The sequence below is a fragment of the Bos taurus genome, chromosome 2 (genome assembly GCF_002263795.3).
Source record: "Bos taurus isolate L1 Dominette 01449 registration number 42190680 breed Hereford chromosome 2, ARS-UCD2.0, whole genome shotgun sequence".
Taxonomy (NCBI): Eukaryota; Metazoa; Chordata; class Mammalia; order Artiodactyla; family Bovidae; genus Bos; species Bos taurus.
Window position 1 is genome coordinate 31,153,902 of NC_037329.1, and position 15,344 is coordinate 31,169,245.

The 15,344-nt window shown below is 37.4% G+C and overlaps 1 protein-coding gene across 2 annotated transcripts in view; it reads left to right on the forward strand.

Moving 5' to 3' along the window:
• The window catches only part of SCN3A (sodium voltage-gated channel alpha subunit 3), a 121,414-nt gene that overhangs the window by 89,778 nt on the left and 16,292 nt on the right, over window positions 1-15,344 (forward strand). For both annotated transcript variants that reach the window (XM_002685332.6, XM_005202500.5), the window contains 3 exons: window positions 3,771-3,891; window positions 5,021-5,175; window positions 5,924-6,097. In XM_002685332.6, coding sequence (XP_002685378.1) covers window positions 3,771-3,891; window positions 5,021-5,175; window positions 5,924-6,097 — 450 coding nt within the window. The remainder of the gene's footprint in view (window positions 1-3,770; window positions 3,892-5,020; window positions 5,176-5,923; window positions 6,098-15,344) is intronic.

Consider the following 15,344-nt stretch of genomic DNA (forward strand, 5'->3'; position numbering starts at 1 on the left):
TTGTATTTATCATTAGTCACTTGCTTTTAAATTAGTTACATGCTTTTAAATAAATTTGGAAGTCATTTTGGTATGGCTATGATAAAATGTATCACAAATTACTCTCTATCTGAGTATGAATGCCAAAGTGTTGAATTTAAATAGAAGTGTTTAGATTGTGAAGATAGTATCATATCCATGTACAGAATTTTAAATGCTTAAGTAGTTTGCTAGGATATAAATTTTAAAATTTAAAAATACAGGAGTAAAATTCTGTATGTTTCCAGTGACTAAAACTTATCAGGCCGTATATCTTAATTGGTAAGTTGCTGCAACTTAATAAGAACACAGTCTAAGTTTTAATTTATAAATGTAGATAAATTCACAACTTTAAAACATTTATATAGTTGATATAGTATTTTTATAAACTCATAGGATAAAGTGTATGTACTTTTGTATGATAAAAATGGGGCCTAGGGAGATTATACCATGAATAAGCTTGACTTTCCAACTATCAAGATTAGCTTTATGTCAATTTCCAATGAAAAGGAGCCTTCCACAAAGCACTTTTTAGTGGCAAGAACACTAGCCTGCCAACTATTTTTTAAGCTTAGGTGCATCAAGTCTCTGAACATTCCTTAAGGAGTTTTTCAGAACATAAGATTGACGAGTTTATACTTAGCAAAACTCCTGGATAACAGTGAAGCAATTCTTCATGTAAAATGGGTTTTGCTCATTTGAGAACAGAATTTGTTGTTATTGTTTAGTCCTTGTCTGTTTCCAAAAGACATGCTAAGCTTCATAATGCCAGGCAGACGGAGGTAAACTAGTTCACACACTGACCCTCTCTGCTTTACAATGTACATAACCTCCATAGACATTTAGAAAATTGAAAGTATTTATATTCAAACATATTAACCACATTCACAAAAGTTCACAATCTAAAGACAATACCAACAACAAAGATACAGCCAGAGGTCAATATTTGGTAAACAGCAGAACTGTCATTCAGATTAATGGCTACCATTACTTGTGCTGTGAAGGATTTGCTTTAAATAAGTATTTGTCTTTAAATATAAGACTCTTGTATAATATATGACAGAGAATTATAATGCAAAAAATTGAACATTTCACAACTGTATTAACAGTGGTAAAATAAGAAGTAAAGGGTGAGTATATTTTCTAAAGTTTTCAAATGGAAAAGTATATGTGTATTTTTGTGTATATACATATATGCTTATTACTTTCTTCCTTCAGATTTCTTTATTGAATGTCTGCCAATATTTTAGAGAAACATTTTGGAAACATACTTTTACCACTAAAATATCATTAATTAAATAATTTTTATTCATTAAGAAAATGCATTTTCTAATAAAATTAAACCTTCTGTAAAGACCACAACTGAGTTGTGTATCAAAATGAAGAGATCAAATTATCTAAACACTATAATTCTCTCTCTCGGAGAAGGCAATGGCACTCCACTCCAGTACTCTTGCCTGGAAAATCCCATGGACGGAGGAGCCTGCTGGGCTGCAGTCCACCGGGGTCGCTAAGAGTTGGACACGACTGAGCGACTTCACTTTCACTTTTCACTTTCATGCATTGGAGAAGGAAATGGCAACCCACTCCAGTGTTCTTGCCTGGAGAATCCCAGGGCCGGGGGAGCCTGGTGAGCTGCCGTCTATGGGGTCACACAGAGTCGGACATGACTGAAGCGACTTAGCAGCAGCAGCAGCATAATTCTCTCTATAACAGTAATGACAAAATGCATTCACTCATTCATTTATTCATTTTTCATAAATTCAGCCTATTTAGTGTCTATTCTATGCTTGGATCTTTTGGTGTATAAATATGTGTATGTGTGTACATTTGAATATATATGTGTATATATGTACATAATTATACAATTTTATGTATATATATAAAATATACATATATATTTATGAGAATATTTAGTCAAAGAAAACAAGTATTATGGACAAAATGTTATATAAAAATTTAACATGGAGAAATCATAATAAAGAAAAGCTTCATGGAGAAGGGATTATGACCGGGCTCAGAATAAATTCTTCAGCTTGGATTGGCCAAGAGGAAGAAGAAACATTAAGCTTTTTATAACTAACCTCAAAATAATTTGGTTTCTTATTGGTTTTATTTATACAGTGGATATTATTGTTGCCACTCAAGAAATGTCATAGTGTCCAACCTATAAACCAGTAAATCTGAAAGGGAAGAGTTATTTAGTATTTTCTCGGATTTACCAGAATCTACTGCAATTTTATTCAGTAGTAGCTTTCCTGGGATTTTCTTACAAAAATAAAGACATTCTGGCTGTAAAAAGTGGAAAAATTTTGAGGGAAGAAAATATGTCTTGAACTTTCACCTCTACAACAAGTAGAGGATTTTAATGGTAAAACTTTTTTACTATAATGATCCGAAGAACCATCAGCCATAATTGATGGCTTATTCTCTCCTTAGCATACTTTGGACATGGAGATATTTTATTATAGAATTATATCTTGACTTAGGGTAACTTTCATAGTATATTTAAGTGGACGTAGTTAACCTCATCCTCCAAGTAATACCACCGAAAGTATCACCTGGATATTACTCTTCGGGGTTCACATTATAAAGTATTAAACTAACATTTGCATGGTGATTTCAAAAAGCTAAGAATTTTGAGTCAGATATCCTCTAATACGACCTGTTTAGGTAGTCATTCTGGTATTTTTCAGTAACATGTTAACTCTTTCAGAGAGCTAGGGCAGAGGGACCCTACCTCTCAGTTACTAAAGTTAATGGGGTCTTTGAAACCATTAACATGTCCATGTTCTTTCATTCTAAAAGCTTTACATTGCCTGGTTGTGCTATATGTCACATCTTTGCATCACTTTTCATAACGAATTCCACATCCATATTGTCTTCCCAAGTGTTATTAGAGTTCTTATAAGATATTTATTCTTGCAACACTAAAGTGGCTCTTCTAGCCATGTGACATGTCACAATGAGTTATTTAAAGGAAAAATTCACAGCCTGATCACATGTTGAATTCAGAATACGATCCTAGTGAAAGTCTATATAGATTCTGAGCAGTGTCATTCATGAAGAAATTTCCATTTCATTTAGAATTCTTTGGCAAGTACTGAATTCATTTAAGCAGTTCAAAAAAAAGAGAGAGAGATCCATCATTTTTCAGCTTGTAAAGTAAGAAGAAAATTATGTAAGCCAGAGAAAAATATAGCACAAAGTTGAAATATAATGACTGTGACTAATGTTAATCTGCTGCTCTTCCTTTCTAAAATTACAGAAACATGAACTGTAGTTATAGACAACTGGTAATGTTCTTTGCCCTCTGAAAATTTCCATTGGAAGAGTGGAAATAACAATTTGATTTGAAGCATTTTAATTAATATAATCAGTTGTGAATGTCAATATACCAAACTTATCAAACTATTCTCAATTTGGCCTGAGTGTTAATGTATGAAATTATTTTCACATGGCATCCATAGACAAACAGAGATCATGAAGTTAATCAGTATAATCGCTCCTTTCCAAATCACCCACACTGAATGCTCTCTAACCATTTTCTGTCTGAATCAAGTTGGTAGTTATGTTGTTTTGAATAATAGGACTTTATGTTAAATTATGAGTACAAAATTATCAGGACTGTTAAGAGAGCCAATACTATCACTACCACCACCATTTTTTTTCACACCATGTCCGAGCATTTTCAAACTGATGGAATAAAAGGGAAGAAAAATCACATCTTTGCAATGGGGTTTTGTTTCCAGAAATTAAATGCAACCAGCTCATCTGAAGGAAGTACAGTTGATGTTGCTCCACCTCGAGAAGGTGAACAAGCTGAAATTGAACCTGAGGAGGACCTTAAACCAGAAGCTTGTTTTACTGAAGGTAAACTAGCTCTAAAATGGTTAAATCCAATCTCCCCCTCTTTCCTTACAGACTAAATATACCTCACTTGAACAAAATATTTCAAAGAAACAGTGAAGGCATATTTATCTTTGTTTTGCTCTTTTCTTCCAAAAAGTTCATTTATCTGTATTTCCTGATTATACTATAGTAGTTACTGTGCCTGGACAATAAGATAATTTGACATGTCCTTTTTTTCATCCCAGAATGTGGAGAAGTGAACCCTAGGAGATAAATGGTATTCTGGAACATCTTCTCATTATTGACAAAGCAATCCCTTCAGACTTCACTGGCAATGTTGTGATTTGATTTATAGATGCCGCAATAACTATACCCCATCTCTTACAGCTTCAAATGTGGTTAATTTGTGCTGTGACCAGAGGTGTTGGGGGATATAGATGCATTGCAGAGCCTTGGCAAGGAGACCAAGTTATTTTCACAGCCACCAGTACAGTGTCCAGCACACAAATCAATAAAGATTTGCTGATTCCATGTGATTGGACTGAATCCCATAAGTAGTAACTCAGACAGTTAGAGCCCAAGAGTGGATGGAAGTTAGAAATAATATGAAAGCGAAGAGGGGGAGGACAAAGGAAGAGAGATACTGACTGACAAGATGAGTCATAGGTGTGACTAAGAAAAGCTCTGAGGTTGAAAATAAATAGCTTGGGAAAACTGACAGAGGATGAGACCCAGGAAGACAGAGGGATTTTCCATGTGAAAAGAAGTGAGTAAAAATCCAGGATCACACAAAAAATGAATAAACAATTTGAACATGCAGTTTTTCCCCAAACCTCAGAGATGTCCTTATCTATGATTGGCCTTGAGGCAAAGAGAGATCCTATGCAGTGTTCAAGAATGGAACTGTTTGTACTCAGGTAACTCTCGGTAAAGTAATTCCTTGATTTCTAGGTAGCTGGCTCATATGTAAGTCTGAGAATAATTCCCTATACAGGAGGGAAGCTGAAAATAACTACGAAATGAAGTAGCCAGTTACTATATAAAATGATGATTTGAGACTAGGATGGGGAGGGAGCAGCAAAGTTAATTTCTTCCTACAGAAGATGGAAATATATTTTTCTAATGTATTACAATGTATGCTATCTTTTAGGATGTATTAAAAAGTTTCCATTCTGCCAAGTAAGTATAGAAGAAGGCAAAGGAAAAATCTGGTGGAATCTTCGGAAAACCTGCTACAGCATTGTTGAACACAACTGGTTTGAGACTTTCATTGTCTTCATGATTCTTCTCAGTAGTGGTGCTTTGGTGAGTGTGACACATATTGGCAAGAATCAGGTTCTAGTGAAATAGCTTTACTCAAAAAATACCAGAAGCATACCCTTAGTTTAAGGAGCAAAAAAAGAGGTACATCTACACCTTGCAGAGCTTGGCACCCAGGGTTTAACTGTACAAAATTCAGTATGGAATAAATCACAACCATGAACAGCCAGATGGAATTTCTCATCTGGTGTTTTTCTAATAGATGTTTTCCTTACTGAGACAACCATTTATAGGGATATTCTGTAACTACATTACCTACCATGTCAAATCCCATCCAATTCTCCCTAACAGTCATAATAATATTTATGGACTGATGGTGGATTTTTTTTTATGTCTAATTAATTTATTCTTTCAATATGAGCCAGATTATTCAGAGCATCAATGAAAGGAAGGTTAGAATAGGCCAAGTCTATCCCTCATTAACAGAAATTCTGGTTATTTTCTGAGTTTACATTGCTTCTCTAAAAGCATGTCTTAGTAGTAATTGAGATAGAGATTATGGGGTGAGAGGCAGGGAAGAAAGCATACACTAAATCAGTAAAGATATTGACATTTCCTTGCCAATATTTTCCATTAGATTCAGTCTTTAGATTTTGTCTGGTTCCATGTCAATCTAACATTAGCCAATATTTCTCAAATTAGTGCTTTGTGCCAAGTATACTACTTGCAATTTTATCAAGTGTTTGGTGCAGGCAAGCCATTCAAGTAAAATAAAAGCATTCTTGATTCACAGGCTTTTGAAGACATTTACATTGAACAGCGAAAGACTATTAAAACCATGCTAGAATATGCCGATAAGGTCTTCACTTACATATTCATCCTGGAAATGCTTCTCAAATGGGTAGCTTATGGATTTCAGACATATTTCACTAATGCCTGGTGCTGGCTAGATTTCTTGATCGTCGATGTAAGTATCCCACGTGATTTTTATAAAATTATTTTTAAAAAGGCAAGTGTGACATTTCATTTATTTCTATAATTAAAACTTTGACTTTAATTAGAACCTAGTTGCACTAATTCTGCCACAATTATGCAACTACCTTTTAAAAACTACAATAAATACAAAAATGAGGAAAGTGTCATGGGAAAGCAGTAGAAGAGGTCCTAACAATGTGGACAGTGATAAAAGAAAACAGACAGAGTTGTTCTATGCCACGAGCAGACAGCTCTTCTTCTTGTGAAAGTTAAGGGTCTCAAGGTAAGGAATATCTAACAGTCTGTTCATTGACAGGCGTAGCTCATTAAAAGCTCAATTGAAAAAAAAAAAGTTTCCCTAGGAGGTAAAATCAAGACAGCTTTGGGGCCAGGAAACTGTCAGGATTGCACTTTAATCCCTTACTAGAATGCATGTTGCTGAATAATGTTAAAATAACCTATTTACTATATTCATTCAGCCACAAGTCCACAGAGACAATAAAATGTATTTCCATTCTTACATGCTGCTAAGTCGCTTCAGTCATGTCCGACTCTGTGCGACCCCATAGACGGCAGCCCACCAGGCTCCCCCGTCCCTGGGATTCTCCAGGCAAGAACACTGGAGTGCATTGCCATTGCCTTCTCCATTGTGTGAAAGTGAAAAGTGAAAGTGAAGTTGCTCAGTTGCGTCCGACTCGTAGCGACCCCATGGACTGCAGCCTACCAGGCTCCTCCATCCATGGGATTTTCTAGGCAAGAGTACTGGAGTGGCTTGCCATTGCCTTCTCCATAGAGAGGCCAATGCCTATCTCCATAGATAGGCCAATGCCTATCTCCATTGCATTCTTACATAGGTAGTTAGATATCCTAGTAGCTAATGGAATATTTACCAGGCAAAGAGTTAGATGTAGAAGTCCTATTCTGAATCGGATTACCATGAAGTGAGTAGTCATGGGAATTGTATCAATAATGAGACCTGTCTGACTTGCAGCATACTTTTTTACTATAGCAATGGAGAGGCACTGGGGCAAAATTACAGTCAGCTGATCTTTTGTAGTCTGTAATATTCCACTGCACAAGGCTTCTCAGTCTCCCTCCTGACCCCCAAAAAGGTGCTTTAAGCACTATCTCTAGCTGTTTCCCAATGATCATAAAGCACCTTATTTTTAGTTCTAACACTTGTCACTGTGAATCAATGATTGCTGTATCTGTTTATTCATTCTTTTTATCATCTTTGACAAGTGTGGGCCTATCTAAATGCTACTCCTCTTTCTCCCCACATATACACTCACAGTTCTATAACCAAAATGCACATTCAACCCTTTGAGTTGAGAAGAAATCTGCAGTCAAGTCACTGTTAATAAATCAGAAATGACTTCCAATTTTTCATGTCTGGTCTTTAATGAATAATAGAGAAGAATCTCGGTGTTGTCCTGAAGTTTCCAAACAGAGAAGTTTAATATTTTTGTATTCTTCAGCTGGAATGGACCTTAAAGAGTATCTAGACTTTATTTCGGAGAAGGCAGAGGCAGCCCACTCCAGTACTCTTGCCTAGAAAATCCCACGGACAGAGAGGAGCCTGATGGGCTGTGGTCCATGGGGTCACTAAGAGTCAGGACTGAGCGACTTCACTTTCACTTTTCACTTTCATGCATTGGAGAAGGAAACGGTAACCCATTCCAGTGTTCTTGCCTGGAAAATCCCAGGGACGGCGGTGCCTTGTGGACTGCCGTCTATGCGGTCGCTCAGAGTCGGACATGACTGAAGTGACTTAGCAGCAGCAGCAGCAGCAGACTTTATATACACAGTTTTCTGAACAGTTTATTGTAAATTAAAGCCTCAGTATAAAGAATTCTACTCAAATAGCACAACTACTTAGTAACAAAATTGAGATTAGTGTCCTAATTTCCTAATTCTCAATTCAGTGCTCCTTTGCCCTGTAGATTTCTCATCTAACTGGTACAAATGTTATATTTATATCTTCATACTGGCTTTGGAACTCAGCATTTATAATCTCTAGCTTTTCCCTGAAATGATGGAACACAAAATATATAAGAATCTTCTCCAGTTCCAAAAAAAAAAAAAAATTGTCATGTATGATGATCACTTACAAAAGTGACATAACTTCTCCAGAAAATTCTCAAATTTCCTGTATTTTAACTTACTGAAAAATTTATATTCACTGAAATACTCATTACACTGTACTTTATTTCCATGCATTTCTCTCATATAGAAAGAATAAATATAATGCAAAAATCTATCAAAGTCTTGTATCATATTTGAATCCTTAGAAACCTAATATAGACACTTAATTATCTAGTGAATAATGTCAAAGAATGGTGCCCCCCAAGTTACTTCCCTTTCAGTACATTTAGATTATTAATAGTAGAATGGAACTGGGTACCTCTGGGCAAGTTATGTTATAGTAAATGAATCTATTTTCTTCTTTTTCTCAAAGAAGGGACTAAAATGCATGAATTAATGTAACCTTAACTAACAACTTAATCTCAGACCAGTGGATCCAGTAAGCTAAAGTAAATGTAGAGTTAAAATAGTTTTTGAAAGTACAAGTAAAACATGCTTAAAACAGTTTACAGTCCATCAGGTATAATGCTTTAACAGTCACAGAAGGCTCAATAGGAAACAAAGCAAAACTCCCCAAACTGAAGTATATATGAAGTAACTTCAAACTAGAAGAAACAGGCTTTTAAACTTTGAGAAATTTATCTATGTACAAATGTAATCTCTTCAATTCCCTACCTCCAAGTAAAGATACTATGCATTCATTAACATTCCATTAACATTCATTCATTTATCTAACAAAAATTCCAAACACTGGGCCACAAGCTATTTTAAATAAAGGAGATATGAATAAGACAAATCAAGCTCTATTAGATCTACAGGATTTAACACTCTAGGAGAAAATGAAATAGACGGTAAAGATGTAAACAAATAAAATCCAAAAATAAGATAAAAGCAGTTGATGATCACTGCTATGAAAGAAAACAGGGTAATGAGATAGAGAAGGACTACAGAATGGGAGCCGGAGGAGAGTATTAGCCAGAGTGTCTATGGAAGGTGTCTTTTTGGAAGATAAATAAGAAAGAGTGTCTCAGTCCATTTGATCTGCTGTAATAGAGTATCATGGCTTCCCTGGTGGTGCAGTAGTAAGAATCTCCCTGCAATCCAGGAGACATAGCTTTGATCCCTGGGTTGGGAAGATCCCCTGAAGTAGGAAATGGCAACCCACTCCAGGATTCTTGCTTGGAAAATTCCATGGACAAAGAAGCCTGCCGGGCTACAGTTCATGGGGTCACAAGAGTTGGACATGACTGAGCACACATACACACTCAACAGAATATCATAGATGTAGTGACTTATAAACAGTAGAATTTATTTCTCATTGTTCTGGAAGCTGCAAAGTCCCAGAAAAAAGCAGCAGATTCGATGTCTGGTGAGAGCCCACTTTGTGATTCATAGGCAGCAGTCTTCTCAGTGTGTCTTCACACGGAGGAAGGGGCAAACAAGCTCTCTGGGGTGTCTTTTATAAGTACAGGCACTAATCCCACCCAGGAGGGCTCTGCCTTCATGACCTAATCCCCCCAAAGACTCTGAATACCTTCACACTAGGTATTTCAACATATGAATTTGAAGGGCACATAGACATTGTCTATAACAATGGGCCAGTCATTTGAATACCTGAGGGAACAGAAAAAAGCAATCTCAAGATCCTGAAGTATGGGCCAAGGACACTCAAGAAACAGAAAGAAAACTGTTGTGCTTGTGTGTGATGAAACACGGGCAATAGTAATAGATGCTGACTTCAGAAAGAAAGCCAAGGGCCATGGTAAGAAGTTCATGTTTTACTGTTATTTAATGTGCGCTTGGTCACTCAGTCGTGTCCAACTCTTTGCAACCCCATGGATTGTAGCCCGCCTGGCTCCTCTGTTTATGGAATTTTTCAGGCAAGAATACTGTAGCATGTTTCCTTTTCCTACTCCTGGGGATCTTCTCAACCCAGGGATCGAACCTGTGTCTTTTATGTCTCCTGCACTGGCAGGTGGGTTCTTTACCACTGTGCCACCCACGAAGCTCCAATACTACATCATAGCCAAAAGGCCGAGAATGTAATTTAATGTATACTGATTACGGTTACAATGGGAAATTCAAGGGAGGGATGGTGAGCATGGATCTGTTCTACTGTTCTTAAATGATCACATCTGGCTATGGAGAAGGAACAGCAAAAACGTCAAACCAGGGAGACCAACGAGGGAACTGTGTTAATGGTCTAGGAAAGAGAAGATTATGTCTTAGACTAATGTGGTTAAGACTTACTGGTAACTGGATGTATAGAATGAAGAAAAAGGAGATTCAGAAAAGATTTTTTTCAGTCTTAACAAATGGGTAGAGGATGAAACCATTTACTGGAATCAGGAAGATCAGAAACAGGCTTGACAGGGCAAGCAGATGGTAGATGGAAGAGGGATGTACTAAGTTTGAGATGCCAATTAGACGTTGAAGAGTATATGGTGAGGTTTACACAAGTCTTGGGTTCTGAAGAGAAGTTAACACCTGATTATGAATTGAGAACTCATCAGGAAATAGATGGTTTTTGAAGTCATGAATCAACTGGATTAGCTCACCTAGGCAGAGAATGCAACATGACAAACGCAAGAGCCCAGACCAAACTCTAGAGACACTTCAACTTTTAGAAGTTACGCAAAAAACTGCTGCTGCTGCTAAGTCGCTTCAGTCGTGTCCGACTCTGTGCGACCCCATAGACGGCAGCCCACCAGGCTCTGCCGTCCCTGGGATTCTCCAGGCAAGAACACTGGAGTGGGTTGCCATTTCCTTCTCCAACACTTCTCAATCTAGTTTACTGGTTCCTACAAAAAACTAGGAACCAGTAAACTAGATTGAGAAGTAGCAATTAGAAGAAAAAGGGAAACAGAATATACATGGTATCGTAGAAGTCCAGAGGATCAATTTAGTCAAAGGCTGCAAGGAAGGCAAGTGCCATGAGTACTGAGAAATTACATTCGTTTTGGCAGAATGGACATCATTGGTGTCATGGTTAAGAGATACCATGGTAGAGTGATGGGAAGAGAGTTCTAGAAACATTGGGAAAATTGAGGAAAGAATGGAGGCGAGGAGACAGAGACAGCAAGTACGATAATTCTGGTTGGAATCAAGTCAGACAACTTGAACCATGTCTTTCTTCGCCAGAATGCCATACTCGATGGACCACTTTTTCTGATTCTGTATAACTTTTTTCTCCTATCCAAAGACCAAAAGATACTATCTTCATATGAAAACCAAACTATCCTGTATTATAACTATACAAGCTATATTAGATGCTATTATTATCCACAGAATGAACTGAACATGTATTAAATTGATCATAGTTTATGGAGGTGGGGGGAATCACATTTTTTATACTCCTTACAGATTTTTGCATAAATTTCATCTCTAAAAAAATACACTGGGCATCTATTGTGACAACTTCAAATTTGGTTCTAAATTATTGTAAGCTGCTAAGTGTCCAAAACACACTCCAGGTAAAGATTCGACTATCATAAAATATTTATTGCCCGCAAGTGATTTCCACTTTACAGACAGCACAGGTTGCTGATGTGGCTGAAATGGATGCTTGATATCTGCTACTCAGACATCCTGCTTGCTCAAGTGCTCCTTAGAATCCTCATCAGCTGCTCTGATGAAGTGAACAAAAGCAGAACAGGGACATTTTCTGATTCTAATGTGTATTTTCAATTGTTATCAACATCTAGAATCTGGTAACCCCCACCTTAGTTCTTAACATTTATTCTTGACATAGCAGCATCCTCAATAATGAAGCCAGAATTGTTATTGCTATTAGTAGCCACAATAAGATGCCTAGCCCTTCCTGTGGGAATAGCACTGATTAAGAGCCTTACCTAACAGTAGAGAAAATTGGTAACTCTGATTTAGTGCTTATTGTGTACAACTGTGGCTAAAATCACTTTATATATGTTAATTCACCTAATCTTCAAAACTCTGTAAGTTAGAAACCATAATTAGGCTCATTTTACAGATGAGGAAACTAAGGCAAAGAAAGGTTGTTGTTGCAAACACAGTAAATAAGAAAGAAGCTTGGTGGCTCAGATGGTAAAAAATCTGCCTGAAATACAAGAGACCCAGGTTTGATTCCTGGGTCAGGAAGATCCCCTGGAGAAGGGAATGGCTACCCACTCCAGTATTCTTGTCCGAAGTGGACAGAACAGCCTGGTGGGCTACAGTCCACGGGCTATGTCCACGTGGCTACAGCTACAAGAGTTGGACACGACTGAGTGACTAACACTACTAAGAAAGAGGCTAAGCTGGTTTTGTAACCAAGGAATCTGGCTCTGATGACCCTGCTTCCTAACCCCCTACATCACAAATCTCATTGTCAGTATCTCTTTTAAATAATATATTATTAATCCTCAACAATCCTGTGGTGTAATTCTTAATATTACCTCTACTTTGCTATTAATAAAATGAGGTTTATAAAATGAAATTTAGAGATGTCACACAGCTATAAGTAACAAAGATACCTTTATCTAGCACTGTACTCCTTCTTTGTTCTGTGATTTGCAACAGAGCCCAGATAAATTTAAAGGTCAAAAAGTTCACACTAGTCAAAAAGTTCACACATTACACTCTGAAGATGGCTGCCTTTGGCAGCGGTGAATGAAAACATTAAGATGTCTTACCAATACATGCTGCTGCTGCTGCTGCTAAGTCGCTTCAGTCACGTCCGACTCTGTGCGACCCCATAGACGGCAGCCCACCAGGCTCCCCCGGCCCTGGGATTCTCCAGGCAAGAATACTGGAGTGGGCTGCCATTTCCTTCTCCAATGCAGGCAAGTGACAAGTGAAAGTGAAGTCACTCAGTCGTGTCTGACTCTTAGCGACCCCATGGACTGCAGCCCACCAGACTCCTCTATCCATGGGATTTTCCAGGCAAGAGTACTGGAGTGGGGTGCCATTGCCTTCTCCGCCCACCGTGAATTTTACCTGCAGCTCTTGTGGAAAGATTTGATTAAATTAAAAGAACTTTGAGATAAGAACTGGATAGCTATAAATTACTGTCATTTTCATATCAATTTCTGGTCTCTCAGACATAGTTCTATGTAAACAGTCTCGTATGTGCTTTGGCTTTTTCTGCAAATGCCTCCTAGTAGGAATGACTCATTTTGCTCCTTTTTGGGAAGTGTCTAATTCTTTTACCATTATCAATGTATTAACAAGAAAAAATTTTCGCTGGCTAGGTTTAAAGAAATAATCCTATTAACAGCATAAATTCTGTGTTGCATTTTTTAAAAGACTATGAGTTTTAGCACAATTCTGGTCTTTCCTTAAACCCCATTCACATTTCTAATTGCCTCCCAGATAATACCTACTGATACTCCTCCTGACTGAGTACATTCATTACTTTTACACTTCAATCATGCATTTCTTCCTGAATGTCCTGTTTACTCTGGTAGTACTGTCTTTATGAAGCTAAGCTAAAGGTCCTGTCTTCAGCCTCTCCCTCTTTTACACCTCACAGTCAATCAGCAAATTCTACTCCAGATTACCTACTGAAAAATGAATTGGAGGTCTGAACCCTTCTCTTCAACACCATATCAACACCACAGTGACTAGCTGGACCAAGCAATGGCTTCCTAGAAAGATCCACATGGCTCTTTTTTTTTCTAAAAGCATTCCCATGAGAGATTATACCAGCTCATCACTGCTAAGATTATGAGCATGAAAGTGAAGGCAGATTAGGGTTCTCGTGTATAATATTAATAATGACTAATCTTTGCCTTAATTCATTTAATCATCACAACCACCACTGAGGCATCCACTGTTATGATCTCGATTTTGTAGATGAAGAAATTGAGACACGGAATAATTCCTTAGCTGTTAATTTATTATATACTGGATTGGCCAAAAAGTTCAATCAGAAAGTTCATTCGATTTTTCTGTATAGATATAACATATGTTCATTATATTAAATGTCAAAAACGACTCTTATTTTCCTAGAAATAACAATAATTAAACCTAAGGATAAATTCCCAATTATTAATACATACCCCATAAGTAATCATGCTATCAATCAGACCGGCACTCAAGTATTTTCCCAGTAGAGTGAGTACTTGATTAAAGATGATATATCCATTAGTAAAGTTACTATGATTTATCTTTCCAGCGTGAATAACATATTGTGTTATATTGCTTTAATCATCTTGAAATTTCTGAATCATAGAATTCCAGGCAAGAAAGCAAACTTAGAAATCACCTGATTCAAAACCCTCATTTTATTAAAATAAATGGTGTCTGGAATATTTAAATGAAATTCCTATGGTACCCATGGTATATATATTCCACAGTGCAGTTCAGTGATGTACCATCAGAATTTACTCATCCGTTCTCCAGGAATGAGCACTAAGGTTATCTCCAGTTTCTCTCTGCCATAAACAAAACCATAATTACTGAGATGCCTTTACATGTCTGGTGAGTACTGTGAATTTCCTGTGCCTAGTCGCTCAGTCATGTTTGACTCTTTGCAATCCCGTGGACTGTGGCCCACCAGGCTCCTCTGTCCATGGGGATTCTCCAGGCAAGAATACTTGAGTGGGTTGCCATGCCCTCCTCTGAATTTCCAAATCATGTAAAAAGCTATAGACCAATAAACTGCAAAAACCTACTATAAAAGTAGAAAAATGTCAAAAGTAAAAAGCAAGGGGTGAGTTACAAACACCCCTTATATAAAAGTATAAGGACTCTCATTCCTGACTGATGATGCATATGAACTGCTCTTCATTTCTCAGACACTGGATGGTCTTCACTCCATTCCTACTATAAAATTACCCATTGCAGCTGAAGAATCCTGCCATCTCCAGTATCCCCAGTTTCCCATCTTTGCCAAGAGCCTTCTGCCATCACTTCCACGGACGCTTTGTACCTGTCCCTCACCACCACCTGAGCCCTTTTTAGAAGCTGTGTATCTGACAAAAAACAGAACTGTTCTGGGCTGAAAGGGAGGAGATATGCACTCAGGAATCTGAAACTTTAGGTGCCTGCTCTCGGAAATACTGAGTTAGACCACAGGCTGTTTAAACCCTATGATAGTATTAATGGAAAACCCTCCATTATATGATGTATTAAAGAGGCTTTTGTGGTCTAACAGGGAAACCCAACCACAATGCAGATTATTGCTGCTATGTTCT